General features: G+C 38.8%; 1 protein-coding gene across 1 annotated transcript in view; it reads right to left on the bottom strand.

The window, feature by feature from the left end:
* sh3bp5b (SH3-domain binding protein 5b (BTK-associated)) overlaps nt 1-26,072 on the bottom strand; it is a 28,895-nt gene extending 2,823 nt beyond the window's left edge. Inside the window, exons 1-7 of the mRNA XM_085472083.1 lie at nt 25,707-26,072; nt 24,595-24,657; nt 19,894-20,022; nt 5,297-5,461; nt 4,858-4,988; nt 1,753-1,795; nt 979-1,198 (exon numbers count right to left, since the gene is read on the bottom strand). Of these exons, the coding sequence (XP_085328209.1) occupies nt 979-1,198; nt 1,753-1,795; nt 4,858-4,988; nt 5,297-5,461; nt 19,894-20,022; nt 24,595-24,657; nt 25,707-25,784 (829 nt within the window). The 5' untranslated portion in view covers nt 25,785-26,072. The remainder of the gene's footprint in view (nt 1-978; nt 1,199-1,752; nt 1,796-4,857; nt 4,989-5,296; nt 5,462-19,893; nt 20,023-24,594; nt 24,658-25,706) is intronic.
* Between the last annotated feature and the right edge of the window lie 1,775 nt (nt 26,073-27,847).

Genomic DNA, 27,847 nt, shown 5'->3' on the forward strand with positions numbered 1-27,847 from the left:
GAGATTTCACAGCTCGAATAAACCTCCACATTGAGAGGCTGTGTTTAGTATATGACTCAGTGAAGCATTAGCTGCCTGCCCGACCTAGCTCCAGGTTTTACTTAATTCAGATTATAGCTGCCTAAGATTGAACAACCTAGCAAATAATAACATGCAACAATTAATTTGCTGTTGATTGACAACCTGTGAGGCCTATTTTAAGGGTTGGAATAACTTTCCATCCTTGCTCACATATGAAATTTGCTATTGTGCATTGCTTAGAGCTAACAGTTGGTCTCTAATGGCCAGTCTCCTGGCAATAGGAGGTTTACTGACTACATGGGTAACTACACACAACTGGTAACCTTCTAATTCAGTTGTATAGACAACCCTCTGATATATTTACCAGCCCCTAATATGGCAATCAGCATCATTCTTCCCTCTAGTAGCTCATCTAAAAATTAAAGGTTTAACTGAAGACCTACAAATCACTAAATTTATTGACCTTCTGTGGTCTCACTGCATCACTGCTGGTCTCCTCTGTGTGGATGGATCTTTAGAGTAAGAGTTAGATTTTGCTAAATAGACAGTTATTGCATCCCACAGATACCCTCTGATAGAGCATGCTTATTAACACATAAGACCTAGGTGTGATTTCCTTGTCTGCCATGTTGTCAAAGTTTCTCAGTTGTCTTTAACACTAAGTGCTGCTAAATGGCAACAAGACTGCAACGAAATCTCATTACAGCAATCGCTGACATTTAGAGAGGCACCAAAGTGAGCAGCTGATGCTGCACGGATCAACAGAGCAAAAACATGGAAACGTTTAACCTTTACTAATTAGCCTTTGAATCATCTGAAGTGTCCAGAGAATCATTTGAGTCGTGCTGAAGTGTGCAGAGACATGCAGTTCAACATTTGCAGTGAGTCCACATAACCAGCATCTTTGACAGACTCATGAGATGAAGTGAAGGACAAGAAGACTGTTTTTGTACTCACTGGACACTCCGTCAGAGTCCATCTTAAAGTTGGAGATGTCGTCCCCAGAAATGCTGCTCCCCTCTGCGCCAACGCCACGTCCCCGGGGGCCCATGGCAGAGGTACGCCGTCGCTCATGGATCTCATCGGAAATCATCTCCAGGTTCTTGAGAGCTGTCTTGTATTCGCCTTTTGCCTGAAACAGCTTGACCTGCCTCTCATCCACAGTCTTCTTCAGGTTCTGGGGGAAAAATAAACAGGCGATTTTGGGTCAGTTTGGAGTGTTTCTCTGTGCTAAGGAAGGTCTGACAATTCAGATCTTTGATGCTCAGAGGTGGAAGCTTTGTATTCTGCTGTCGACTAGAATTAGAGCTGACTACAGCTGCTGTCCTCTCCAAAGGAGAAACACACAAACATTTTAGAACCACCTCATGAAAGTTTAATATATTTAAATGCAAAAATGTAGTTTCCTCCATGTCCTGCAGAAGACAAAAATCAACATTACTGATGCAGTGTCTCATGCTAATTAGATGGCATAAAACAAAGCATGATGCACTTTCTCTCTAACAATGCTAACAGCTGCGGTTTCTAATCAAGTTTGGGAATAAACAGCTTTAATCTGATTAAACCCTCAAGCACGGGTTGATCTACATTCAATTAAAAAGAAGAAAAAGTCACTGCAGTTTCTGGTCAAGCTGTTTAACCCTGTATTAGGATCTGACAGTGTCTAAAGAAACAATAAAACAGAACAGAGGTGGTAAGTGGTTTGTAAAAGCACAACAGTGGGTCACATACCTCTAGCTGCAGATAGTACTTCGCCTTCATCTCAAAGTAGGGCCTGTGAAGGAGGAGGAGGAGCAGAGGTCAGGACAGACAGAACGTGGGGGGAAAAAACAGACTAACCTAGAAAAGACCGGTACCCACATCATCACCATGGCAACCCAGCAAAGGAAAGGGAGATAAAGGGGGCTGTGATGTTGGATGAGCGAACGATGCAAAATGGATTAACACCCTGCTGAGGCAACACACGGCAAGGCTGCAGCTGATAATTCAGTTAGAAGATTCCAGCTTTAATAATCGGAGCTGGGACTTCACTGATCGAGCAACAACGACTAGATCGTGTGACAAGAAAGACATTGTTTTAAACTCTACCAAAAAAGATTGCAGCAGCTCTTTTTGGTGCCGTTTAGGGTAAACATCAACAACAGAGCAAATATCAACCTTTATTTTTTATGCGTATGCTCATTTTGATAGGTACTCAGATTCTTGAAATAGTAAGTAAAATGATTACATAAAATATTGTCAGCATGTATTAGAGAAAAATAACTTATACTGAGTGAAAGTGCAAATGGTGGAGAACTAAATGCACAAGCCTGCCTTTGTGTTAGTAATGAGTTAAGTGGAGTATCTGTATTTGAGTTCCTCTGTAATTCTGCACCGTTCCTGCTGCGAGTTACAGTATGCACATCGTGATAAACGGGGAAACATTGTAGACTATTGTCTTTAATTCTGGGAATTAGCCACTGATAAAGCCCCATGCTATCTTTTGATAAACTGTGGAATGTAAAGCACCAAACACAGATCATGGATTTCATAGCCAGTATGCCCAAGAGAAACAATTACAGCAAGCAAAGTTTCAGTGTTCACGTGGGAACCAGATAATTGTTTTGGGAAACTCGACTGAATGTAAATCTGATGGTTCTGTCTTGTAAGCAAACTCTGGATCTAAAATTCAACAAGTACTTGTGTCTGTCAAGCAAAATGGATGAGAGATGGTGAGAGTTTACTCTTTTCTTCCTTCTTTGGTGGTTTTTGAGTAGTTGTTGCTGCCTATTCAGTCATAAATAGGGAGGGTGAATGGGACAAAAGGTTTATAACAGTTACAAAAACCCCCAATAAAACAGTTGTGAAACTTTTGGAATTACCAGAAATTCATCTAAACCTAAATTACAGACAAACAGAGACTAGAAAAAGTTAAGTGAAACTATGTGCTAGTGATTTCTCTAACAAATACTTCAAATCAATGTTTGAATTGCAGTGATGAGAAAGGAAGTGTGGCTTACAAAAGGTACACTTCCCTACAAAAAGTACAAAAACTGCTCTTGGTAGTAGATGGTCCTTCCTGTTCTAGATCTTTGTGCAGAAGAAGATGCCTCAAATGCAAATTCACATATTGCAGAATTGAATGAAATACAGTGAGAGAGAGAGTGGGAGTTGGAGGCTGACACAGACAAAAACAGCCTCTCTGAATGATAAGATATGAGACTTAAGGGGGAGCTTATGCAACTTTGCAATTCTTCAACTAAAGTTTTATTTGAGGTTGAAGCCTCGAAGCTCAAATGTACTTTTTCCTACACAGCAAACTAAACTCCAAAGGTGTTTGCAGCATGTTAGTATAAGCAGCAGCTCTCATCTGTGTGGTTTTAATGGCAGAGAATTTAAGTTTGTAAGGCTCATATGTATCATTGGATGAAATTAAGTAATTTTTTGAAGGTAAATAAAAACTTGTGTTTAAAAGGTTTTTTTCATTTGCAAAAACCTGAAAAGGCCTTTTTACAATTTTCTTGGATACCCTTAAGTTATGAGGTATATGTGTTATGAGGCAGTTCTAGTATATTAAGGGCAAATTACTTCTATCGTTTGCATTTTTCAGTAATAGATATTTTGAATGTAACATTCACATTAAAATGTGTGGAGCTTAACTCTGTTGGATCATTTGTAATTTTTTTCCCCTTCATATTTTGAACTGAAGCTAAACAGCCATCTGCCAAACTGCAGCACTGGTTTAAAAAATAAATAAATAAATAAATAAATAAATAAATAAATAAATCTTTCCCCTTGAGAAATTATTTCGTTTTAGGGTAAAATAAGGGGGATTTCTGGCCATTCTGAGCAACATTTCAATCATTCCATATTGCCAGCTGCAACCTTTATCATGTGATACCATAGAACCCATGACTGTGCTACATTTAGCCAGACTTCCCCTTTAACACCTGACTTTTGTATTAATATTAAAAGAAACACGTTCAGTGCGGCTGGAAATGAAAGTTTCTCTACGTCACAGAGTTTCTGCATGGAAAGAAGTGTAACCTGCCAGTGATGCTTTTACAGAAAACTGAAGCAAAACAAAGCAGGTTTGAACAGCTGCGTTTGGAGGAGCAGATCTGTTGTTATTACATAATTTCCATTGTTTAATTTGAGGTTCTATATGCAAGATATTTCAACTCATCAAACACTAAAATAGCAGCTACAGTCTCGTGTTGTGGTTCTGTTTTCCACATGGCATACATGACAACTGACTGCAGAAAATCTGCCCAATATCTTGAAAGTTTTAGTTCTCTAGTGTGACCATAAGTGAGACTCTATGGTCATGACTTAAAAAAAACAAAAACAGGATGCTGAACATTTGGCTCACACAGTCTGCTTTAGAATTTGTTTGTTATATGGTTTTCATATGTACTCATTTTCAGTCATATCAACTATAATAACAGGAAATTAACCAGGCATATCATTATTTTCTGCCATATTTTTCAAGTAGCCTATATTTGACAACAGCATATTCAAACTGGAAGTATGGCCACCCCTACGAAAAAATTCTGGGCGCGTCCCTGCATCTAATTTTTGCTCACGAATCTGTTAGGTTCATGCACAATGGGCAAAACGATAAAATGCGATAATTTTTCTTTCAATTGAAGTTAATTTGTTTGATTTGTAAATGTGTTAAAAAGTTTTGAGATCACTTATTTGACAAATAACAATTTCAGAAGCAAAAAAAAAAAAAAAAAAAAAAAATGAATGTAGCAATATATTATTGCCTTTTTCACCCCAAACAGTGGCTCTAAAACTCCCCAAACAGAAGTAGATAAGTTAAGGTGCCATTAAATTCTGCTCAGCTCTTACTTTGACTTGTTGATGGTGCGTTTGAGTTTTTTCTCCAGCTGCTTCATGCGTCCAGTCGCTGCTGTGTATTTTGCTGCTGTCTCTTTATGGACCAGCTCACTTTTCGTCTTTGTGTGCTCTGCCTCCATAACCTGCAACAGCCAATCAGAATTCAGTGTCATCCAATATTTCGGTTCAGTACCTTAGAAATGGTCCACGAACCCTGTTTTTTTTCCTTCCACATTTTATGAAATATTTGCATAAATGAAAAATACAAAAAAAGATTTTGCAGGTCGCAGCGCTCCATAATCAGTGGGCATCATAACTGGTGTAGATGGACCATTAACAATAAGTTAATTTAGTTTAAGTGTTATTTTTCCTGTTGACAGAAAACTAGCAAATAAACCCAAAATAATATTCAGTTTTTGAAGAAGAGATTCCCACTTTTCCCCCTCCTCACCCGCTGGGTGGCATGGTTCAGCATCTCCTGCCAGGCGGAGTCAAACTGCCGGCTGTCCTCCTCCAGGAGCCTCTGCTCGGCCAGGGAGATGGTTTCCTTTGCTGCCTGCAGAACCTCAGTGGCTCTCTGAAAGTCCTGGGTGGCCTTCTGGGCCTCCAGCTGGGCCTGGGAGATGGAAAGATTGGATACAGTTTTTAAATTCTTGTTTTTTGGTTTCAACTGACTTTAGCAGATTTTAAGGTTTTATTGACACAGTTTTCATGTTCTCTGAGCAACTCTTACAATTACCCATGTCCTATAAATGTTTTCTTGGTGCCATAATAAACTTGTGCTTGTTGCTTCCTGAGGAAAACAATCAACATACATTGCCTCTATGGCTACAGAGCTTTACAACTGCCCTGTTGCCAGTAAGAGCTAGAAGCACCCAGGCCAGTCAAGTCAGGGGTCAAACAAGTTGATCACCTGGTGGCAATATTAACTTCATTTACAAAACACACTACATTTCTATGTGTGTTTGTTAGCAGCTTTAATTTAATAATAAACATAATATTGATTTAGAAAAATTATTGAGTTACGAAACTTCAGCTGTAACACAAGCACTCGTCTGTTTCAAAAAAAGTTACCAATTTGTTTTCTTCTCTTCAGCAACAGCTGTAACTACCAGGCCCTTTAGATTTTTAAGATGTGTTTTTGTTGAGTTAAAATCAGGAGAACCTAATTTTAAAATAAAATAAACCTTTAGTTCTTCTGAATTTCTAAAGTATTGTAATTTCATATAAACACCAATCTATTTACACTGTTTAAAAAAAAAAAAAAAAAAAAAAAGAAATCTCAGACTTGTAAACACCAATTTTTTTTTTTTAAGAGAAAATGTGTTTGTTATCTTTTAGTTAGTTTTGCAGGGTTTGTATAAAAGTACCTTAAGGCAACTGCTGATGTAATTTGACGCTATAGAAGTAAAATTCAATTGAATGTGAGAAGTGGCAAGATGACCACTAAGCACTAAGCCCCTCCCCAGTCCCAAAAAAACTAACTTAAATACAGTCAAATGTGTCCAAGAAAGAAAAACAATGTAGAAAAAGAAGAACCCCAAAGAATACCTTCAGCCTACACCTAGCAGCAATTATTAAAAACAAGCTTTGAGGCATATCTGATGTTTTGTGCATTGCTTCATATTTTATGTGTAAAAAAAATAAATAAAAAAATAATAGTAACTAACTCCAACAACAACACAGCTCTCTGTTGCGTCGGAAACACCATTTGCGTAATCCAGGCAAAGTTGTACAGCTGAGACTACAAACTGCTGTTACAAACAAGATAAGACTGTTACCATGTTCACAGTGTGCATGAGTGTGAATCCACAATCGGTGCAACATGTGCTTCTTGTGGATAAACGCTGCAGTGGTTTGACAAGGTCTGTGTGTCACATTAAATCAGTTCATGTGACTGGTGAAGGCACACAGGAGCCGAGCTGGACACTAGACAGCACATCAGTTATCACTGTCAGCAGTAAATGTTTAGTTTTATGTTAGAAACTCAGAGCAGTGAACATCTTTACCAGTGTCCTTCAATCTGTTTCGCATCCTGCTGAGAGAATTTTTGGAAATTCTTCTGAAAATTATTCCCGATAATATAAATTTATTATCATATTTTATTCTTTAAAAGGATTTCTCATCTAAAATGCAGTGAAGTGAGCACATACAAATCAGTTAGCTGACCAAACAACCAACAGATATTCAGTTTACTGTTATAGAAGACTGAGCAAAAGATAGTATCGATACATTTTAAAAATTGGAAGAAAAACGGTAAAATCAGCCGGATCATAAAAATAATACTGAGTTCATGTATTCAGAAATATCAGTCTCTACCTGTGAATAAAACTGATGTATGAACAGTCTACATAATTTTCTGTGTCAATGGACAGAAGTTTGAGACATTTTGACTCTAATCTGGTGAGGCTGAAAGCCCGTCTGTGTCCTTTGCTTTCTGCCGGTCTTATCAGCTGCTGTCAGCTCTGCCTGAACACATCAGCAGCAGCAGCATTTAACTCAGTGCTATGCAGGCCAATAAAAGCTATACAGAGAGACAATAAAGGCTCAGAGCTGCTGCAGCCTTGACACTGCAACACTCCATTTCTCTCCAGCTAGTTTATCTACACAACAGCTACATGAGGGATGCCACTGTTTGAGCAAGAGATACAGAAACATGACACACACAAGATGAATCCTTTTTAAGGGAACGCCTGAAAAGTCCACATTTCATGGATGAAATGTTGAAAGCAGACTTTCAGACACTTTTGAAGGACATACTCTTTTATCCTTGAGCCATTTGGGTACATAAAAACACTAACATAAAATACAAAATGCAGACCCCTTGGCTACAAATCTGACTATGGACGATTTTTTAATGGTAACTTTACAATGGCCTCGTTACCTTTAAAGGATTTGTCTACTGCTCCGTTGTTATTAGGGAAAGTCAAGGAGACGCCTCAAAATGATCTGTAGGGTACCAAATCCACCTTAAACCAAATAATTTCAAATCAGTGTGAAATTTCACTGTCACTCAATGCTGCACTGATATTTAAGATATATTAATAAAATAGAAAAAATAAAAAAAATACTGTGTCTGCTACTTTAGAACGCTCCAAATAAATGTCCCACCCGTCTGTCCTGAAACAAAGTCTTCGAAAATGACTAGAACACCCAGATTAGTGTTACTTTGTTAGGCTCAGAGTGTTTGACTGAACGAAGTATTAATAACGTCGTATTTAAAACTCTTTGGTTGCATTAAAACCACACCAGAAAAAGGAAGTGACAAAACCAAAGAGTACAAGTTTGCCAAAGAAGATGCACACCCATCGAGTTAGAGTGTGCACTCAGCTAATCTTCTCATATGAAAGTTCAAGCTGACAGCACTCTAATCCAGAATAAGAAGTTTCTGAATAACTGTAAGAGTGCATGGTGTGCATATGAAGTACAGTATGTAATGTGAATGTTATGAGTCACCACTGATGTGCTGCAGTACTCCCTTCATCGCTCTGAGACAGAAATAAGAAGCACTGCTTACCTTGTCATGGTAAATGCTCAGATTATTAAGAAGAGCTCAGCATGAAGACGCAAATGTAAAACGCTGCAGAACGACAGATCCCTCAGGAAGAAAACATTCAGCTGAAAACGCTTTGCTGAATATAAGATCAGCTGTTGTTTCCACTGACCCAGTTTATATCAACTTAGTTGCTGTACAAACTTTGTTGCAAGTCTATATTTCACCCATAGGCTGTATATAAAAGACAGCTGCTGTGAAGTCACACTTTATCTTCACTTTAACAGGAACCACAATGTACAACATAAACAAAATGCTGTACTCGTAATGACTGGAAACTCGCAGCTGAGCCGTTCTTCCAACACAAGACAACTGTATCCAGAGGACACGCCCACTGCAAGCAAAAAGACACTGCAGATCAGAAAGATACGACAATCTTTTAAGTGAAAGTCTTTGGTTGCACTCAAAGAGACTGCACGTAAAATAAGCTAAATGAGCCAAGTGTTGAAGTTAAAAAGCTGTGGACAGAAATTTGTGTTTCTGTGAAACACAGTAAATATAGGTCAGTCTGAAAGTCAGTAAAGCCAGTCGCGTATACCCAAGACAATCTTTTCTTAAGACAACAATGCCTTACCGTGCTGACTGTCTTTAAACACCTGATTGTTTGCCTAGGATTATTCCACAGCCACACTTATATTTAATAATATATATGAACATTTGTTTATTGTTTCCTTTAAATTGTCTTAATGATGAAGTTCACTGAAAAATTCCAGGAATGTGTTAGCTTTCAGAGTTTAACTCACAAACACAGCATCTGTCTTGCCTCAGCTTTCTCAGTCAAACTCTAGTCTGCAAACACTCTGACATCACCACATGCTCACTGTAATTTCATTATCGACGGTCATCAACATGCCACGACAGCAGAGTCCAAACAGCTTCTGCCTTGTTGCTGTCATGAGGTCAGCTTTGTGTTCGAGACTGTCTGAAGACTACAGAGAGCATGAGTTACAGTTATGCCTCTTACGTTGTCGTCTCTTGTGACATCAGTATTTAAATATTCAGATGATTTATCAGTTTGTTTTTGCTCATCCAGCAGAAAGGTCCTACTTTTGCAGCCACTCTGCTTGTCATCATAAGTTGATCCTGTTGTGTGTCTAAGGATCTTTATGAAACTCAATTTGCTAATGTATGCAAATTACATCTGCATTCAAGTCTTGCATAAGGTAAAAAGAAGCAGATATCTATAAACAGATATCTTGATGTAACAGATCTCTACAATCCAAAAGCAAACGACACTATTTTGTGGAGCTTTCTGATTTTCTTTTTTCATCAGGGACAAATGAAACCTGCAGCTTTGGCTGCTGCTGGTAACAATCCAAGTAGGGAGCAAATAATGCTTGGATTTACTTCTTTAAATTGATCTGCATTTGAACAGGAAGTCAGGAACCATACACTCTTGGTAAATTGCCAGGTAGACCAGTCGATGGGTTCCCATACTAGGAAGCATCTCAGTGGAGGATCAACTGATGACGAGAAGTTTAACACTAATAAAACACCACAAACAAACAAACAAACAAACAAACGTAAAAAGCCTGTATTTTTCTTGGCTGAGGATGGTTCTTTGAAGGGATTATGCAGTCTTGGTAATTATTCTAGGGAGAAGCCAAGACGTCTTTGGCTTTCCTCTTTGTAGGCAGGACAAAGGAAGATGCTCACTGTGGTAAAATGATTAAAAAAGGAAAATATTTACACAGAGACGATATTAGTATGCCAACATCAGCTGTCCGTCCATCTCTACCAAACAATCTCGATCTGTAGCTCATAGAAAAGACTGTTAGTAAAAAGCATCACTGTAAATATAGAATACGTCAACATTTGATTCCAGAAACATCACTGATGTTTTGTCCAGTTGCATCAACACATGTATTTCCACCATATGACACAATTAATGAGCAAATTTATGAAATCATACAGACTGTTTATTGGACCAGACTGCATCTTTCAAGCTGATGTTTGCATGCTCACTACTGCGAAACAGACAGCAGAACTGGGTTTCTGTAAATTTCACGGTCACAGTTTTTAGTTCTGAGTCAAACTTCACATTTGAGAAAAAGAATGCTAAAGTTGTCTCTCCATCTGTCACCTCCTCACCGATTATCACCTTTCAGCACCACTTTTTTTTCCTTTTCTCACGTTCCCTCACTACCACCTCCTCTGTTCTCACGTTGCCCACAAGAAACCCTTCAGGCACGTGCTCACTCCATCTCCATCTACCTCCTGCGCTCACCTCCCCATTCTGTCAGCACTACTCTCTGCTTGGTCTGCTTTAGTAAGAATTAAATCAGAAGGTCATTTTTGAAGCTGAAAAGGAACTAAAGATGCCATCTCAGTACACACCAAACTTAAAATCCAAAACTTCTCCTCATTCAGCTTCAACAGGGGATCGATAGACTCCTCTTCTCTGCAAATTGTTGTCAAAGCAAGAAATGTGTTCATGTTTTTAAATGGTTGAGTTTTCAAGAACATCTCAGACACTCAAATCCCAACAAACAACAAAACATGTGACAACACAGAAATAAAGGCCTGTTTTTCTCCCTTTATCCAAGTTTTTCTTCTCTTTGCGGTGTCAACATGTCAACTACAAGCAAGTAAAACGCCAGTGCTGTCATCACCAAGCCAGAGTTCAAAGGCAACACTCATAAGCAACCAAGAGAGAGAAGGATGAAAGAGGGAGAGGGGAGTGCTTGGAAGAAAGGCAAAAGGTGAAGCAGAAAGCGGAGAAGAGATAAAACAAAGCAAAAACAAAACACCCTCATTAATATGCATGCTCTCACTGCTGAATGCTAAAAAGCCAAAAGCATGTGTGCACCTGAACCAGCAAGTTACGCCCACATGAGTACAGTTAAACATTTAAAAAAAAAAAAACATTAGAGTGTTGCTCTCACTTCTATAAAATGCATGCATTTTATAACTGACTACTCTCTGATTACTGAGATAAGAGGTTGCCTTCAACCTTTATGCAGTCTATGACAACGCTTTGACAACTGCATGACAATAATAAATAACCTGAAGTGTCTCATTCCTCTAATTCTGGTCCGGTAGTTTTGGCGCCTTTGGCTATCCTTCCAGCATTTCTACCCATTTCTCTTTCTGCATCAGCCTCTTTCCCCCCCCCCCCCATTGTTCTACCATTACTCCTTCCTGTCATTGCTATCCATTTGTCTCCTTCCATCTACATCCACTGAGCTCTCTCCCACCATCAGACCCTTTACCAAATCTTCAGCAATGGCTATCCTTCCTTTCTCTTCCAATCTGTCACTTCCTATAGTCAACTTAATCTCTCTTGCTAGCCACATTTAGGACTTTGTCTGCCTCTTTTTACGTCTTTCCCAACACACCATGCTTAATCCCCATCTCTCCTCACCCTGCACTTCTGCAAAAATCATCACTTATCTCTTCCTCTTTCTTCCAACCATTTGCTCTTCTACTTCATATTTTAATCACTCTTTAATCACTCCCTATGAAATGTTCAGAGATTGAAGCCTCCAGAGGGAATCCAACATGTAAGTAATGCAAGACTTCTGACAGATCTGTGATGTCATGTATGCCCCTCTGTTTGAGACAAGTGCAATTTGTTTTAACAGCTGCTTCAATTATCCAAGTCCCTTTTAAAATAAGAAAACTTGATTTACTTGTGATTACAAGGAAAATAATGAAAAAAAAAAAGGATGAATGCAGGATCATGAGAAATGTAATCTTACCAAGACGACCCAAGTAAAATAGATGTTAAAAAAAAGAAATGGATGGAGCCCATTTGTGTGTGAGAATCTGTAAATCAGTCAAACTCCCAACAGGTGAAGAACATAGAAGGATGAGAGGACATAGAGAAAGAACAAATGTGATCATCAGTCACAGTTGTCAAAGGACAAAGTTGTATAAAATGAGCCTTTATGATAAAGACTTTACACTGACCTTCACAGCAACCCACAGAAATTGAAAGTAAGACATGCCCAGATTTCACAGTCTGTTGAAATAACACATTTGCTCATGTTTAATGTGGGTGTTTGTTTCTTTACTTGAGCAGGAATATGCCTTTTAAAAACACATTCATGAGAAACATTGTAAGAGCAACACTTGTGTACCCAGACTAATGTAGGAGGAGATCCACACAAACCACAAATCAGTTTGTTTTCCATCCAAGAAAAAAAGGTTTGGGAATGCACGAGACAGAATCTGTTTTCAAAGTGACCTGATTCAGCCAGCTTTCCAGGAAATCTGATTATTTTATCTGTGCCGCTCCATCAAGCCTGGCAATTAATTTTCTCTAAAGGAGAAGCACAATCTGGGACAATGGCATCTATTAAAGATGCCGACTGAAGAGTGCAAGAATGCTGTAAACATGATATCCTTTATGTCTCTGTACGCCTGACTAACCTCAGCCATCTATCTGATGTTGCTGTTTATACCAGGAGAGGGGGAACGAACTGTGACTGGCCTAGATAAATGTGAGATATATAAATATTAAAATAAAAGTCCGCTTCTCTTGTTTGTAATTTCTGTTCTGCATTTCTGTAGAAAGGTTAGCGAAAAGCACAGACACAAACACACCTGTTTGCTCCTATTGAGTCATTGCCAAAAGTACAAAAGGAAATCCTCCCATCTACAAAAAACTCTGTCAGAGCTGCTCAGTGACATGCTTGCAATAGTTGTTATGCAATAACATACACATGCACATACACACGCACACAGAGTCCCAGGTGGTCAAAACAAGACCAGATGGCTTTGACCTTGCAGCAGCTTCCTCTGCTGCCCCAACCCCTCTCCCAGAAAACCCAAATCCCTCTCTTTCAATCCACCCATCCATAAATTTGACTTCATCTCTCATCACCATCCCGTGTGCGCCTGCATTGCTTGCCAAAAGCAATTCACACCAGTGAGGCAGAGAGGGAGGATGATAAAAAGAGAAAAGGGAAGGAAAGAAGATAAGTTGACAAGAAATGTGGGGACATCTATGAGTCACTACCCTAAACTTTTTTTCTCTTGTTTCAAATTACATAACATTATAACCACTGCTATCAGAGATTATGTTTGTCAAGAGATTTCCATGAAGCTTCCTGAAGCCAGTTATATGGTATTACATAGTGTCATATTAAACATGACAACTTAACTACTATCCTTAAGAAAAAACTATAACAGGAGCAGCTCTCCTAATCCTAACGCCTCTAGACACAGACTCTAGCAAGTAATAATCCAAAGAAAATAAATGTCAGAAAGCTATGCAGCACGAATGAAACGACATCCTCTTAAGTTCCCATCAACACATTTCTAGTATGCCCTGTTTCACAAAGACTGCCTTGTTGTGTCCCTCTGATGTGACTTGACGTTTAATCAATGAGGTGAGGAAATAATTAGCATATCAATGCATCTGTGTACATCACACATAACATTTTAATTTCAGCAAAATACATTCTGCAGGATCCCCTACTGCCTCACCTCAACCTTGAAGCATTTGATAAGCGGCTGCAAACCCTTCAGTATCAACCCTCCACAGTCTTTCACAGAGCCCCATCCAGCTAATGGGACTGGAAGACATGTTGGACAGGTTTTGTTGCTCACCACTGAGACAGTCAAAACAAATCACATCCATTAAGCAAAGCGTGAACTTTCTTGCTGACTACCTCTCCTTCTTTGTGCTCGCCTTCCTCCAAACAATCTCAGTACTTCTCTTTCAACTGGGTTAGATTTTCCACTCCAAGTCTAGCACAGCATCCTCTCAACAGCCAGCAATGTGCTTGTTAAGTCCTGACATCTGTTCAAACTGAGACGATCTGTATGAGATTCCCACAGCACCAGTAAACACCCTAATACATTACAATATTAGAATAACGCCCAAGACAATCTAGACGATCCCCTGTGGGCAAAAACTTGACGACATGGTCGTGGTTTATATAATCATAGTAATGCATCACAACGTGTGCTTCATATTGCCCAGTTATTAGGGAATAAATCCAGACCTGTGAGATTTTGTCAGATTTTCACCTCTGGATTTGCTCCCATTATTCACCTGCCGACTGGATGCAGACTTGTCTTGAATCAGTGCATCAGTCACATCACAAGAAAGCATCCTTTTATCTGCAAATTTACTCCTCTCTTCCTTCATCCCTTATCTAAATCCTGTACATTCCCATCTTATTCTCAAACTGCCTTCCTGTCTTTCAGATTTACAGTCAAAGTACTGCTCCTTTCTCTACAACCAAGATCAGCAGACCTGCAAACACACAGTGTGGTGCAGCAGGCTGAGTGGGCTGCTGGTTTCAATCAGAATCTGCAGTTGCCACACTGATGAGGAGAAACTGAGTCATCCACTTTAACGCTCCGTCATAACACAGAGAGAGCCATTGCTGCTCTTCACCCCCATTAATAGACAAAATAACCAGCAAGGACAAGTGGTTTGGCTTCAAAATGAAATATCCACAATTGAAAAGGGGATTGTCAAAGAATAATGAAAAAAAAGCACTTTAAGCCTTCAAATGCCTGTGTTCAAGAAACACCAAAGACATGCTGTATTAGCAGTATGATGTGAGATATTTGCATATGCTCACTTCAATCTCCTGCTGAGTCTTGAGAGGTGACGTGGAATATATAGCAGGCCCAATGCATATTTCATTATGTTTAAAACACACAAGTCCAACTTCATACGTCAGCCTTACTCCATCCCACCACAGTCAGCACTTAAAAACCTGCGTCTTTGAACGGATGTGAGCTTGACCCATCACTTTGCAAACTTTTTAGCCTTGTCGCCATGACCCACTTCTCAGATTAGCATTGAAGTCACGAGTACGGACATCTACTTTTCTTCCCCCCCGCCCCCTTCTTTCTGGACCACCTGACAAACCTTTCCCAGTGAGATCAAGAGGAAAACAAGGACCTAAATGTTATTTAAGTTAACATCTGGATACACTGTTCTCTAACAGGAAGGTCAGAAGTATGATTCATACAATATTTACCTTCTCTGCCACAAGTTTTCTTGAAGGAAAGAGTTCTGCTTGATTCAAATTGGATCGATTGTAAAAGTACATATAACAGCAACATTGCAGCCTGCAATCAGAATAACTAAAGTAAAGTAATAAGATGCTGTCTTAGTGCACACGCATTCTTAACATTAAGAGTTGATCAAATTTGCTGATGTGTGTGTGTGTGTGTGTGTGTGTGTGTGTGTGTGTGTGTGTGTGTGTGTGTGTGGTTTGATGGAGAGAGAGACAAGTATTTTGTGAACAGCAAAACAAAGCAGTAAGTCAGGACAAATGTTGTGTACACACTGATGACGGAGAAAGGGCAAACCTGAAATAACATGAAGAAATCGTATAACAGAAGACAGCCGAAAGCAGAGAGAGTGTGAGATGGAAAATGAGAAGGGCCAAGGAAAACGATCAGGTGTACAAAGGAAATATTAAGTAGAAATACAACATGACAATAAAAGGAAAGGAAATGTGCCCAGAGGGGTGAAGACTAGAAAAGTAAAAAAAAAAAAAAAAAAAAAAAAAAAAAAAAGAAAGAAAAAATCCCCTGAAAGGACGAATTCAAAAAATGCGGAAAGGACAGCAATACAGGAAGTAAAAGTGATGCATTTGTTATGCAATAAACAAGAAAAGGTGTAATGAAGGAAGAAGAAAAGAAAGAATTACAAAAGAAAGAAAGCAATGAAACAACTAAAGAAACAAGGCTGTGTATCGAAGCTCCCTCCCAAACTGATAAGCAGGATGTGTTGAAAACACCAATTACATCATTAAACCTCTGCTGAGCAGAAGCCAAACATCACACTCTGCTGTACTGAGAAGTGGGCGTAGTGTGAGCGATGGAAGGCTACGCAAGGACAGTGACAATGAGTCCCAGCATGTTTCTTTTATTTGAGATATTTTTAGTTGGCAAGTGATTAAAGTAAATGACATCAAGGGAATGGTGCAAGAGTTTTGCCCAACTGTGTCAGAACCCATTTGCATGATTCGACAGCTTCATTAGAGAGGTTAGATACCCTCAAAACAAAAAAAGAGAAAAAAAAAAAAGTGTTCTCAGCTTCGAATAAGCAGCTGCTTTTAAAAAGGTTCAGCAGCTTTTTTCCCCTCACCATCTATTCAGAAAATAAATCTATGATCACAGTCTATACTGGAAAGTACTTATAATGTCGACATTTAGACCACAGGAAGCTGACGGATTGTACAGTCTTGTAAAGGCCTCAATGATTTCAAGGGTGAGTGGCACTTTATGAGAGACTTACTATGAACAGAAAGCCAAGATGAACAGACTTGTTGGGAAATTTAAGGGTTTTTGTTTATTACCCCCAGTCACAGTCAGCTCAACAAGATGTTCTGTTCATTAAATCAGATAAAACAACCCGCTATTTAGTGGAAGTATGAAATGCATTCACAGTCTTACCTGAATAAAATGGGCAATTGCATGTGCGCACGCACACACACACACACACACACACACACACACACACACACACACACACACGTAACAATTAAAGATTTATCATAAGCCTGACAAACACCCAAAGTTATGTGCCAAAAATCTTATCCAAAGCTTTCCTTCACAGAATCACTGCAGGCAAAGCTTTACCTTTATATGCTCAGGTGCAGACAAGTGCAATTAATTATTGCAAGTAAGAAACTCTACTGCAGTCACGAGACAGAGCACAACAAACAAAGAGAAAGGCAGGGTACAAGGGTGGAACAGAATGTGACATGTGATGAAAAGGCCTAAGAGCAAAACCAGAACTGGCTTACTGAAAGAGCAAAATGTTTATCCTCTACTGTTGATACGAAACAACAACTAAGCATGTCCTGGGAGGCACTTGCAGAGCAAGCACACTTTGCTACAACAGACAGAAAACGTTTATGGCAGTGGATTCAGCTACACTGGGCTTAGACAAGCTGGCTGGGATTTCAAAGTCACCGTTTTCTAACATCAGAACTACTGAGAAAACCTGGATTGTTGAGATAAATTAGCATTTCAAGCCCCCCTTGAATAACATGTTCCAAACACAAACACATTTAGAGAAGCGTGAGCACAGTGAGTAAATAAAAAATGCAAACAATCAAATAACAGCAACTTTACACTGCTTTGCTGTCACCCACGTCACATGTAGGCTGCTGTGACATAGTCACACTGTTCAATTAAATTAAGTTGGCAAGCGAAAATCAGATAATTAAAGCCATTTAGAAGAAGGACATTAATGTCATGACTTAATAGAGAGAAAATTGGAAAACAGTAAAGTGCAAATTGCTTTAACCTAAGTAGGAAGCATTTATGGCCAATCTCTTTCTTCTACATGTGCATGCTACATGGGGGAAGAAACAAAACAACAAAACAAAAAACAACAACAAAAACGCACTCCAGTTATACAGCCTTGTGCCACCACTAAATAAAATTTGGGTGACCCACTACCTTAATGAGGACAGCAGTCCAGATCAGTCACTTTGAAACATGTTTTCCTCAGAACAGAAGGGAAGATGCTTCACAAAGTAAAGGCTACTTTTCTTTCTTTAAGTTAGAGGACAGTTTCTCTCACCAAGCATACCACAACTGGGTCATCTTTAGCAAGTCACGAGCCAAACTAAAAGCCCCTCACAAACTTGAACCGATTATTTTTGTCAGGCCAGTATCGAGTTATCATCGGCTGGCTGACCAAGCAGAAAGAGTGGTGTGGTCTCGCTGAGTGTATTTGTACACAACTTCTCCGATAGTCTCTCTTACAGCGTAATAAAGGAGGAAGAGTGGATAAAAATTGAAATATTTTTTTCCCTCTAGAGGAAAGCACAAACCTCGCCTCACTCATGATCTTCTGCATTTCAAATTGTCTTCCCTGTCACTTTTCATTCTTGAATAACCATCTAACCGGCCTCAGCTTTTTAAAATTCTACTCTCAACACATGACCTTTCTAGGGACACAAGAAAAGCAGTCATTGTGAATATAGCCTTTTGATAACCGTTCTTTTGCTCATGCACAGTTAAAAAGTGAAAGTAAACAAGCAGAGAAGACCAAAGTAAAACTGTGCTAGCAGGTGAGTGGACAGGTAAAAGGGAACTAGAACGATCACGTGCGGGGGAAGTCTCATCTCAGTTCCCCCAAGGACCAAAATTGGCAAGACTGCCAGAGGTGCCACTTCTGTACAAATACCTGACATATTTATTTCACACTTTACTTTTGTGTTTGTGCATTTATTCTTAATAGCAACATGCAGTTTGTTTGTTTTTTTAAAAATAGCAACATGCAGTTTTTCCTTGCAAAAAAGGTTTGAAATGAGTAACTGACAGAGGAACCTTGGTACCCTAGATTGCATTAATGTTAACAAGAAACTGCAAGCCATTTCTACGGAATATTTCACATCATTGACCTAATCCGCAGTATATTTGACTCTTTGCAGCACATCTGGATGTTACTAAATTCTAGGAATTGATATTTTTTGCTACAAACTTTTCCATATGACCTTTGTCACAATAGTAGCAGAAATGCTCTCAGAGAACCTAGTTTAAGGTCATAATGCTAAAAAATGGGAAGTCCAGCTACAGTGTCACTTTACAGAAGCTCTTTCAAAATTGCCAAAATTTCACCACACTGTGAAAAGTTAACCTTCAAACACATATCTACAGATATGTGAACAGATAAATACTGACAGCATGACAGTAAGACCTGTGTCTTAAGTAGAATCCTATAAAACTGCACAATAAAGTCTTTTGAGTCTCACTGCTGCCTAAATGTGCACTTACAGCTGTATGGGCTCTTATCAAGATGTGTAGGTGGCTTCGTCCCCTTTATTTACACATACACACATTTTACCGAGGCTCAGCTAAAAGGGGAACTGAGAATGTAGTCTGAAATTAGTCTGCATGTCACACTCGCCTCCCTTTTTATCTCTTTAAACACATTAAAACAAAGACCAGAAAGCTACACAAAGGAATGCAATTACCAGGTGTCACTTTAAGAGTACTGAAGATGAAACCATTAAAGAAGGTAGGAGAGGATAGGGGAAAAAAAAGATAAATACTGGTGCACACAATCAGGCTTGAACACCAGTAGACAATGGAACAATGTTTTTCACTCTGACTTACTCGGTGCTTATTTCAAATCCAAACTAATTAAAAACTTTCTGAGGCCTGACCAGGTCTTTCTATTTTATACATCAATGGTTGCTGATAGGAAACTTGCTGAGATTGAACCTGCTTTTCAAAGCAAATGTATAGCAAGAGACATGCCCCCCAAAAGAAAAAGCAACCAGCAGGTCATGCATAACTAAACATTCTGTATATGTGTACGTCTGTATAGACTAGCTGTGTAAAAGCCAGGAAGGGAAGAAATCACAGGATGCAATCCTGTTTTATTGGCCACTGCTAAAACCTAATAGCCTTGCAATTGGCTTTGAACCAAGTCGATACCCAAGGCTTGCTTTAACCACACCTAAGGCTTGACTTGAACTCAACTGATTAGTTTGAGTTGCCCAACTGTGCTTAAAGACAGTTTTGAATGTTTACTCCATCTTCCATTGCTCACTGACCTGTCGGGCCAGTCTGCGAGCCTCCCAATAAGGTTTGGACTCCTCTATTGCCTTGCCGATCTTCTTCATCAGTTCATCCAGCTTCACTGTGGCCTCCACCAGAACTGAGCGGAACTTTTGTCTTGCATCCTGATCAAAAGAAAAAAAAAAAATCTTTAGCAATTTAAGTCAAAACAAACTAGGAACAGGAGGTTGCAAAAAAATGACAAATACAACTCAAGTGCTTCTTTAGAAGCAAAAAATAAATCAATCAATCAATCTTGTGCTTACTCACTGTCAAAAAAGGATAAAATCGTATACCATTTGAAGACTCCCCTACTTACCTAAATATTCCTCTTGTCAAGTAAATCAGTCATCTTAAAAACGTCAAAATGCGTGCGTTTGTTTTTTAATATTGTATTTTAAAAGGAAAAAGAAAAATGTTCAAAACGGGCCTTTGGTGAACAACCCCATGTTCTAGTGATTGATCATCCTTCAAGCAAGGCAATTAGTCTATGTTATAGATGTTTATGCATATTCCTGTTATTTCTGGCAATTTAATTTGTGGCGAATTTCCTTTGGGGAGAAAGTAGAAGCCTCAGCATTAGTAATTACACATGCTGCTATCCATCTTTATTTGTCATATCCTTCTAAAGGATGGTGTAGCTCTTAACTCCTGACCTTTATTAACCTCACAGTTTATGAAGTTGCTGTTTAAGGAAATTAAACTTGCCCTGTTGTTACCTCTCTTGTAACTCACTGCCAAGCCATTAAAGCACCTTGAAAACCCAAGAATTTCAAGAGAACAACAAACAAAAAAGGGCATTTGAAAAATGCAAAGCAAACACTGACTATCAAGCATTAAACATAATTTAATCTGGATAACGTGTTCAGACCATGTCCCAGATAGAGCTGACATATTTTTCTTGAAACTGAAAAACAAACTAAAGCCAGTCTGATGAACACAGTCCATGAAAATCTAGTCTGATACACTTTTCTAACTGAAAAGAAGTGACCTTTCTGTTTAGTGTTAGAGAGCCTTGTTTGTCCACTATACAAACAAGGGGAACTTCTCAGACATTTATCTCTATAGTTTCATCACAGTCATCTAATTTGCATGAGAGACAAACCTTCAAAGCACAACAGCAAATAAAAAAAATAAATAAAAAAAATCCAGGAAGTAAAAACAAAAACATTCAGTAAACAAACTACAGCAAAGCAACTGTTCAAATCCTCATAACTTTAAATACTTCCTTGTTTTCAAACCAAACAGAATCACATCCATGATAAATTCTTTTATATGACACTTGTGTTAAATTCAGGCTCTGGTGTCATTGTGCATGGGTAATAACTGTTTATTTAAAGTAGACATACTGAAAATAAACAAGATGTTATTGTTCGCTTATATACTGTGCATAACAGAAAAGTGGTAAGTAATTTAATATATATATACACATTTAAGGTTGAAGAACAAAAAGCTAGTCAGCATTCAGAGTGCACAATGCTTGTTTAGCACTCCACACTTTTTAGAAAATTCCATGGAAATTGGATGTGGCTAAAAGACAGATGCTCTCACCAAATATCATTTTGGTGCGACAGTTCTTGTTTTGTTGTGCGCTGAACTTTTATGTGGTCAATAACAGTACATAAGATTTACTAAAAGTTATGATCAACTTTAGATTTCTTTTAACACCTACGAGTTTATATTTTCTGGTATTAGAGGTCCCTAGAAGGTAATTCTCAATATGCTTTTCAGTATTGAGGAAAGTGTATTGAGTGTACTGGTTCGACAAGGATGCAATCTCTCATGTTAGATTACTCACAAGCCAAGGTTGTGAGGGTCTATTTTGAAGCAGGCTGAGGTGTCAGATCTGCACAGGAAGCAGAAAACCAACACTAAGTGCAGTTTGCTTTCACTCATGTCCGAACCTAAAGTTGACTTTGACTGTATTCTGCTTTCCAGGCTTACTGACAGTCAGTCCTCACTTTTCCCCTGTAGTTTGAATCTTAGCCCATGGCTGTTGTGTCAAACTAGTTTTTACTCCTTGTCCAGTCTTCTCTTCCACACCGCCACTTTTAAAAATGCCCTTCTACTCCACCTGCCACTGATCTTCTAATCACTCAACACTGCCCACTTCTTCCACATCAACTGACAGCGACTGGTGCATTGATAGTGTATTGAGAAAACTCTTGTTGCTCAATCGATGGGGTCACTTTGGCTTAAACTAAAATGCCTGAACATCAATAAACTGTCAAGAAATTATTCAGACATAAGCATTCCCCAGAAGATGAATCATCGTGACTTTCATAACCCCTCTGCCCTTTCACTTAATTACTTCACAGGATTAACATTTTTAAAGATTTTCCAGAAGAGTTGAAAAAGTTTTCTCTAACCAACAACATTCAAAAACTTACTGAAAGCTTTTTAACTGAGATAGAAGAATCAGTGATTCTTTATCCTTAAAGAAATAAATTTAACTTAAGACAAATTCAGGATTATCTGAATTATTTTTAAATTCTGTTAATCAAGTTGTCAGCAATTAAACTATGCCAGAAATATTAAAGAGTGATACAGCATATGGTATATATATGTTTTAACTCTGACCCCCAGAACATGAGAGGATAAAGTACTGACTTTTAAGTTTGAGGTAAAAAAAATAAAAAAAATCAACAGTCTCTTTTTGTCCTTGTGTCAGATTTTGTCAGATGTGGCTTACAAAACCCTCAGCAGTCATTGTTTCATTTCCAACTAATGTGTTACTTAGTCAACATGAGATAATTTCTGTGGAAACAGCTCCCAGTTTGGATTCAGAAGACAGAAACCCTTTTTACTTTTAAAGTTAGACTTTCCTTTCTAATAATGATTAGAAAGTCAGGTGACCCTGATCCAGCTGCTCAGACTGCTGGGGGATTTTCTGTGACACACTAAACTTTTCTTCTCCATTCATCTCTTTTCCCTCCTCTGATGTTCCCTGATGTTTACATGAGGCATGTCATTAAATTGTGTCTTTCTCCCATAAGCTGTGTTTTGCTGTCTCCCTATGCTCTCCGTTTTCTCTTCTTTCCCCTAACAACCAACTGGTCAGGACATATGGCTGCCCATGTCTGAGTCTTGTTCTGTTAAAGGTTTCTTCCTATTAAAGGGAGTTTTCCCTTACCACTGTCACCTAGAGCTTGCTCATAGGAGATCATCTGATGTTGGGGTTTTCTCTAATACTGTAGGGTCTTTACCTTACAGTATAAAGCACCCTGAAGTGACTATTAATGTGATTTAGAGCCATCTAAATAAAACAGAATTGTCTTGAATTCAAAATGTCCAAGAAGTACTTATTTTCAGCTTTTATTGGAAGGAACTTTTTTTTTTTACTGATGCTGATGCAGACTGAGGTGCAGAGTGTCTGTCCTCTCTCTCAGGGCTCGGATGCTGACACTGTGACGCACTTCAGCTTCAATACATTCATGCTTAAGGCGGTGTGTCAGCAACTTGTGGTTATCTGCTAAATTAAATATCATTTGCGTCACTGCTGTGAAGATACATTTTCTGTTTCACAACACTGGGATCGGTACTACTCCAACCTCTTTATTTTACTCATCAGCAGCATCAACGTTTCAAATCAAAAGCCTCTTTAGGCAAAACAAAAGCAGTATGATACCACACTGCTTAGTGTAACAACAACAGAAACCTTTATTCAAATAAGAAGACAGTGTCCCCGCTGCTGACATAAACAAAAGGATGGATTTCTTTGGGAAGTTCTGAAGCTGAGTGTGCACAGCTGGGGTGAATGGATAATTTAAGTTTTGCATTATTGTTGCTTATATTTACCAGTGGAGCATCATAGGCTGCATTGATGTGCAAAAGATGTTCTTGTCTTATTTGAGCACCTATATTCTGTGCTGCAAAATAAAAAAATAAATAAATAAAAATAAAAAAAATACAGACCTTGTGTTTAAAAGAAACCCTGAGAAGATGCAAAGTCACGGACTCCTGTTCAGCTTAACCTCTGAGTGCCCCGATTAACCCCATGTAGAACTGTCAACTTGTGCAGTGCAACACAGATTTGGACTTTCAGCCCCATAAAAATGCACACAATGTTGCTGAACTATATAAATGCAAGCCATCAGCTGCTTCTGTGCTTTAATGGGATCAAAGATCAGTTCACCAAGTTAAATGGTTTTTGACGGCCCAAGTGAGAGTCGTGTCTCTGCAGCACATTCTTTCTGTTTTGGTCATCACGGGCTTATAGCTCCACAACAGTCAAACTGTTTTATATAGAGGTGGTTTGCCAAGACTTTGAAGCTCACATGCTTGATCTTGGTAAATTGATTTGGATACAGCTGTCAGCAAAATGTTTTTAAGGCTTAAATGAGTTTATTGTAATATAACACACCAAGTCAGTGTCTCACACAAAAAAGTAACAAGTTAGTTTGTAGGCAGAAACCTGCTGACATGGAATAAAATCTGAACTTTATATGAAATTTGGCCTTCAAAAAGGAAAGGTCCAACTGTATCTATATTCTGAAGCCTTCAAAACAACACTTGATCTCTTTGAGCGATGACTTTAAGAGCAGATGAAGTAGATGTTAAGTATTAATTACTGACGGGGGTCATATAAGCATGATTATTTGCTTGATCAGTCAAAAGCTAACATAACTCCACTACGCTGAAAGGAAAAACACAAACACATTCAATGCACATAACACTGTGTGTACCAAATAACTGACCTCAAGCTCCGTCTCACATCTGTTGATGTCGACAGTGGACTGGTTGAGTTTCTCCAGCTCCCCCTGGAAGAGAGATGAGGACAAAGTGATGAAGCAAAAAGGAGGAGGAGATAATAATGTAACACAACACCTAAAACTATGGGAGAGAAAAACTAGCAACATCTGGAAAGAATTATGTGAACATGGGGAAGAAGGGAATGTAAACTATGGCTTTTAAAATGTTAATGTGCTTTAAAAAATAATAATAATAAAACCACTGGAACTGTGAATTGTACATTACACTAAATATATTTTCCCTCATAAAAGGTGCAGAAAAGAGTGCAGTATGTTAAACTGTCAATGGTCCACTGATATCAAATATCTTCCTCAAATTCAAATTCTGATTCCAGAAATTTGAGTATTTGGAGATACAAATTAAGAAATCTGTATTCCTCGCAGGACCCAAAGAAAAACCACTGTAAAGAAAATGCTAACTATAGCCCCTACAGGAGGCAACATGAATAACTTTTTCGTGCTGGTGTTTGCATGTTATCCTGTGAAATGATCTTCGACAAATAAACCCAAATACTACTATTCATCGATTCAAACAGGAGTGTCATGTAGTTATTACCAGACATCTCTGGGTTCTTTGGTAAATTGCATTTTTTAGAAAGCTTGGACTGACCAAGCAAACATTTATTTAATCATTATTCATTACATTTTTTTTAGGTTTACTTTTTCCTAGACTAGGAAAACAACTTATTAAATGACTTTTAAAGCCTGATATTAAAATACCAAAGTACATTTTTACTCATATTACTGGCTTCTACCATTTAAATTTTGACTTGCCAGTAAATTAACTGGACTAGCTTTTTGAACATAATACTTTCATCCAGTATTAGTGGAGCTACAACAATCTGCACACAACCAACACAGAAGACAATACTAACAGTGTTACCTTGTATTTACAAAAAAAATTAAATTACTAAGAAAATCCAGGGGCTGAATCATGCTAGGACTTCGCTGTTAGCTGCTACAGCGGTTTGGAGACAGACATACTGCTGTCTGGAAAACAACGAACCCTAACCGATTAATAAAACACGCTTAATGCTTTAAAAGTAAAGGTTAATCACCTGGATTCTGGGGTCCACCTCCTCGTCTTCATAATCAGCCTCGTCGTCGGACCTGTGCTCCTTCTCTAAATGGTCCATATCGGAGCTGAAGAAGAGACACCACAGCCAAACAAAGACAGCGCTCACTACAAGCGGAGACACCGCAGACTCATCTGTCTCTCGCAGCCGGTCACCAAGAGCTGGACTCGCCGCCCTTACTTCAAACCGCTGACTTAAAAAAATCGGTTTTAAAAGCTCGGCTTTTCGAGGAGGAACATCTCGGGTGGTATCAGCCCGGCCGAGCAGTAGCGTCTTTCCCCGTTCAGCAGTGCCTGCACACGGAGACCGCTGCTGACTGACCCGAGAGCTGACACAAACGGGAACGCCCCCTCCGAGTATGGGAGGGGCCATACAGCGGTGAAACGTGATGGCTTTTAAACGCTCAGAACGCTTATGAATATATATTTATTTAAAACAAAAAGCAAATCTCAGTTAAATTAAATGCTCTTTCTATATTCCCATATACAAACATGTTAGAAAATAAGAAAATGCGAAGAAACACTTGCTATGACTTCAAAACATGTGCTGTGTTAAGGAGATAACAACTGAAGCTTAATATGGGCCTAGCCGTACGTTCATGTAACTAGTTTGTACCACCAAGTGGTTCAGTTAGTTAGTGTGGCCATTATTTATCCAGGTAAAGGTAAAATAGTAACAACAACAATAATAATAATATCTTTATTGTCATTACACATCAAAATCATCATTAAATCAAAATTGGATGCAAAGTGAAAAGGCCTGATAAAGGCTTAAATGTCTTAAACAGTGTACATGCATGTATGTATACCACACATTAGAGACATTTAACATTCTATGGGCATACTAGCACAGTTCATTCTTTTAACAAAAAAAAGCATCTTTTGGGTGAAAGATATTTTTAAAACCTGAAAACCTGAAACGTGTGCCTAAGGGCAACAGTTCAAACAGAGAGTGTCCAGGGTAGGATGGATCTTTTAGAATCCATCCTACCCTGGACTTGCAAGGCTTTTTTTTAAGGCAGCAGGAAATGTAAAGATCTTCCAGGGAGAGGAGAGGCCATTCAGTTACGTTATGGACAGTGGTGATGACCCTCTGGAGAGCTTTTCTCTCTGCTATTGTGCGGCTGGCAAACCACACACGGACACAGTAGCTTAGCCCTTGCCATAGAAAAACAATGAAGTCAGAAAAACCAAAAATGCTTGGTGGTGAAAGTATACAGTGTTAAATATAATGAAAACTGTCCACTGAATCCCTCGTCCGTGCTTCTTTCTAATAGTTGTGAGCTCTGCTATCACTCCCTTTCCATCAAAGCATTCTACCTATGTGCCGGCTATGCAGTGCTGGCTTTTTGGAGGACTTTAGCCAATCATATTAGCATAGGTTGCATACCTACAATCCTTGCACTAAATTACTAAGACTGCATTCTTATTTACCATGTTTGCCTGGCAAAAGGAGAAGCCCATTAAGAAAATGGGTGTAAAAGTGTGGCACTTATAGAGTAGTACATAAAAATACAGTACCTGTATACCTTTAGGATATTGCCCTATATTTGTTGGGATTGGCTCTAGCCCCTTGCAACTTTGAACTGGATAACAGTTGAGAAAATGATGTACTGTTGGACTTTGTTGGATCCTTAAAATCATCATGTTAGTGGAGGATGAATCAGTAGTTCACTTGGACCCTGACTTTTCCATAGGCAAATAAGCACATATATAAAACATGCAGTATGCATGAATTTAAAACCACAGTCCTTGTGCGTAGGTCTGCCTTGGTTTACACATTTGTGTTGTCCTGTGGTGCCTGGTATCTCAATGTTGTGGCAGTATGGCAGGTCTTTGGCTTGTTCCAGAGGATCCCACAGATGCTTGATATCCTGCTGGAGGAGGCTGCTGCCACTGGAGAGTGCCTTTGTCATAGAGTGATGTACCTGGATTTCAGCATTGTTTAGATCAGCAGTGGATGATTAATTTTCCCAAGGAGCAGCATGAGAAACTGGAACTATTGTGGCAACAATAAGCTGTGCCCACTTGGGAAAGTTAATGGTCCACACCTGCTTTAGATGGAAAAGTCAAACCAGCATAATGCCAGGATTCAAGGTTATTCAGCAAAGCATTCCATAATCT

Source organism: Copadichromis virginalis, linkage group LG11 (genome assembly GCF_057382275.1).
Source record: "Copadichromis virginalis isolate Kocher_CV1m ecotype Utaka linkage group LG11, C_Virginalis_male_GT1.1, whole genome shotgun sequence".
Taxonomy (NCBI): Eukaryota; Metazoa; Chordata; class Actinopteri; order Cichliformes; family Cichlidae; genus Copadichromis; species Copadichromis virginalis.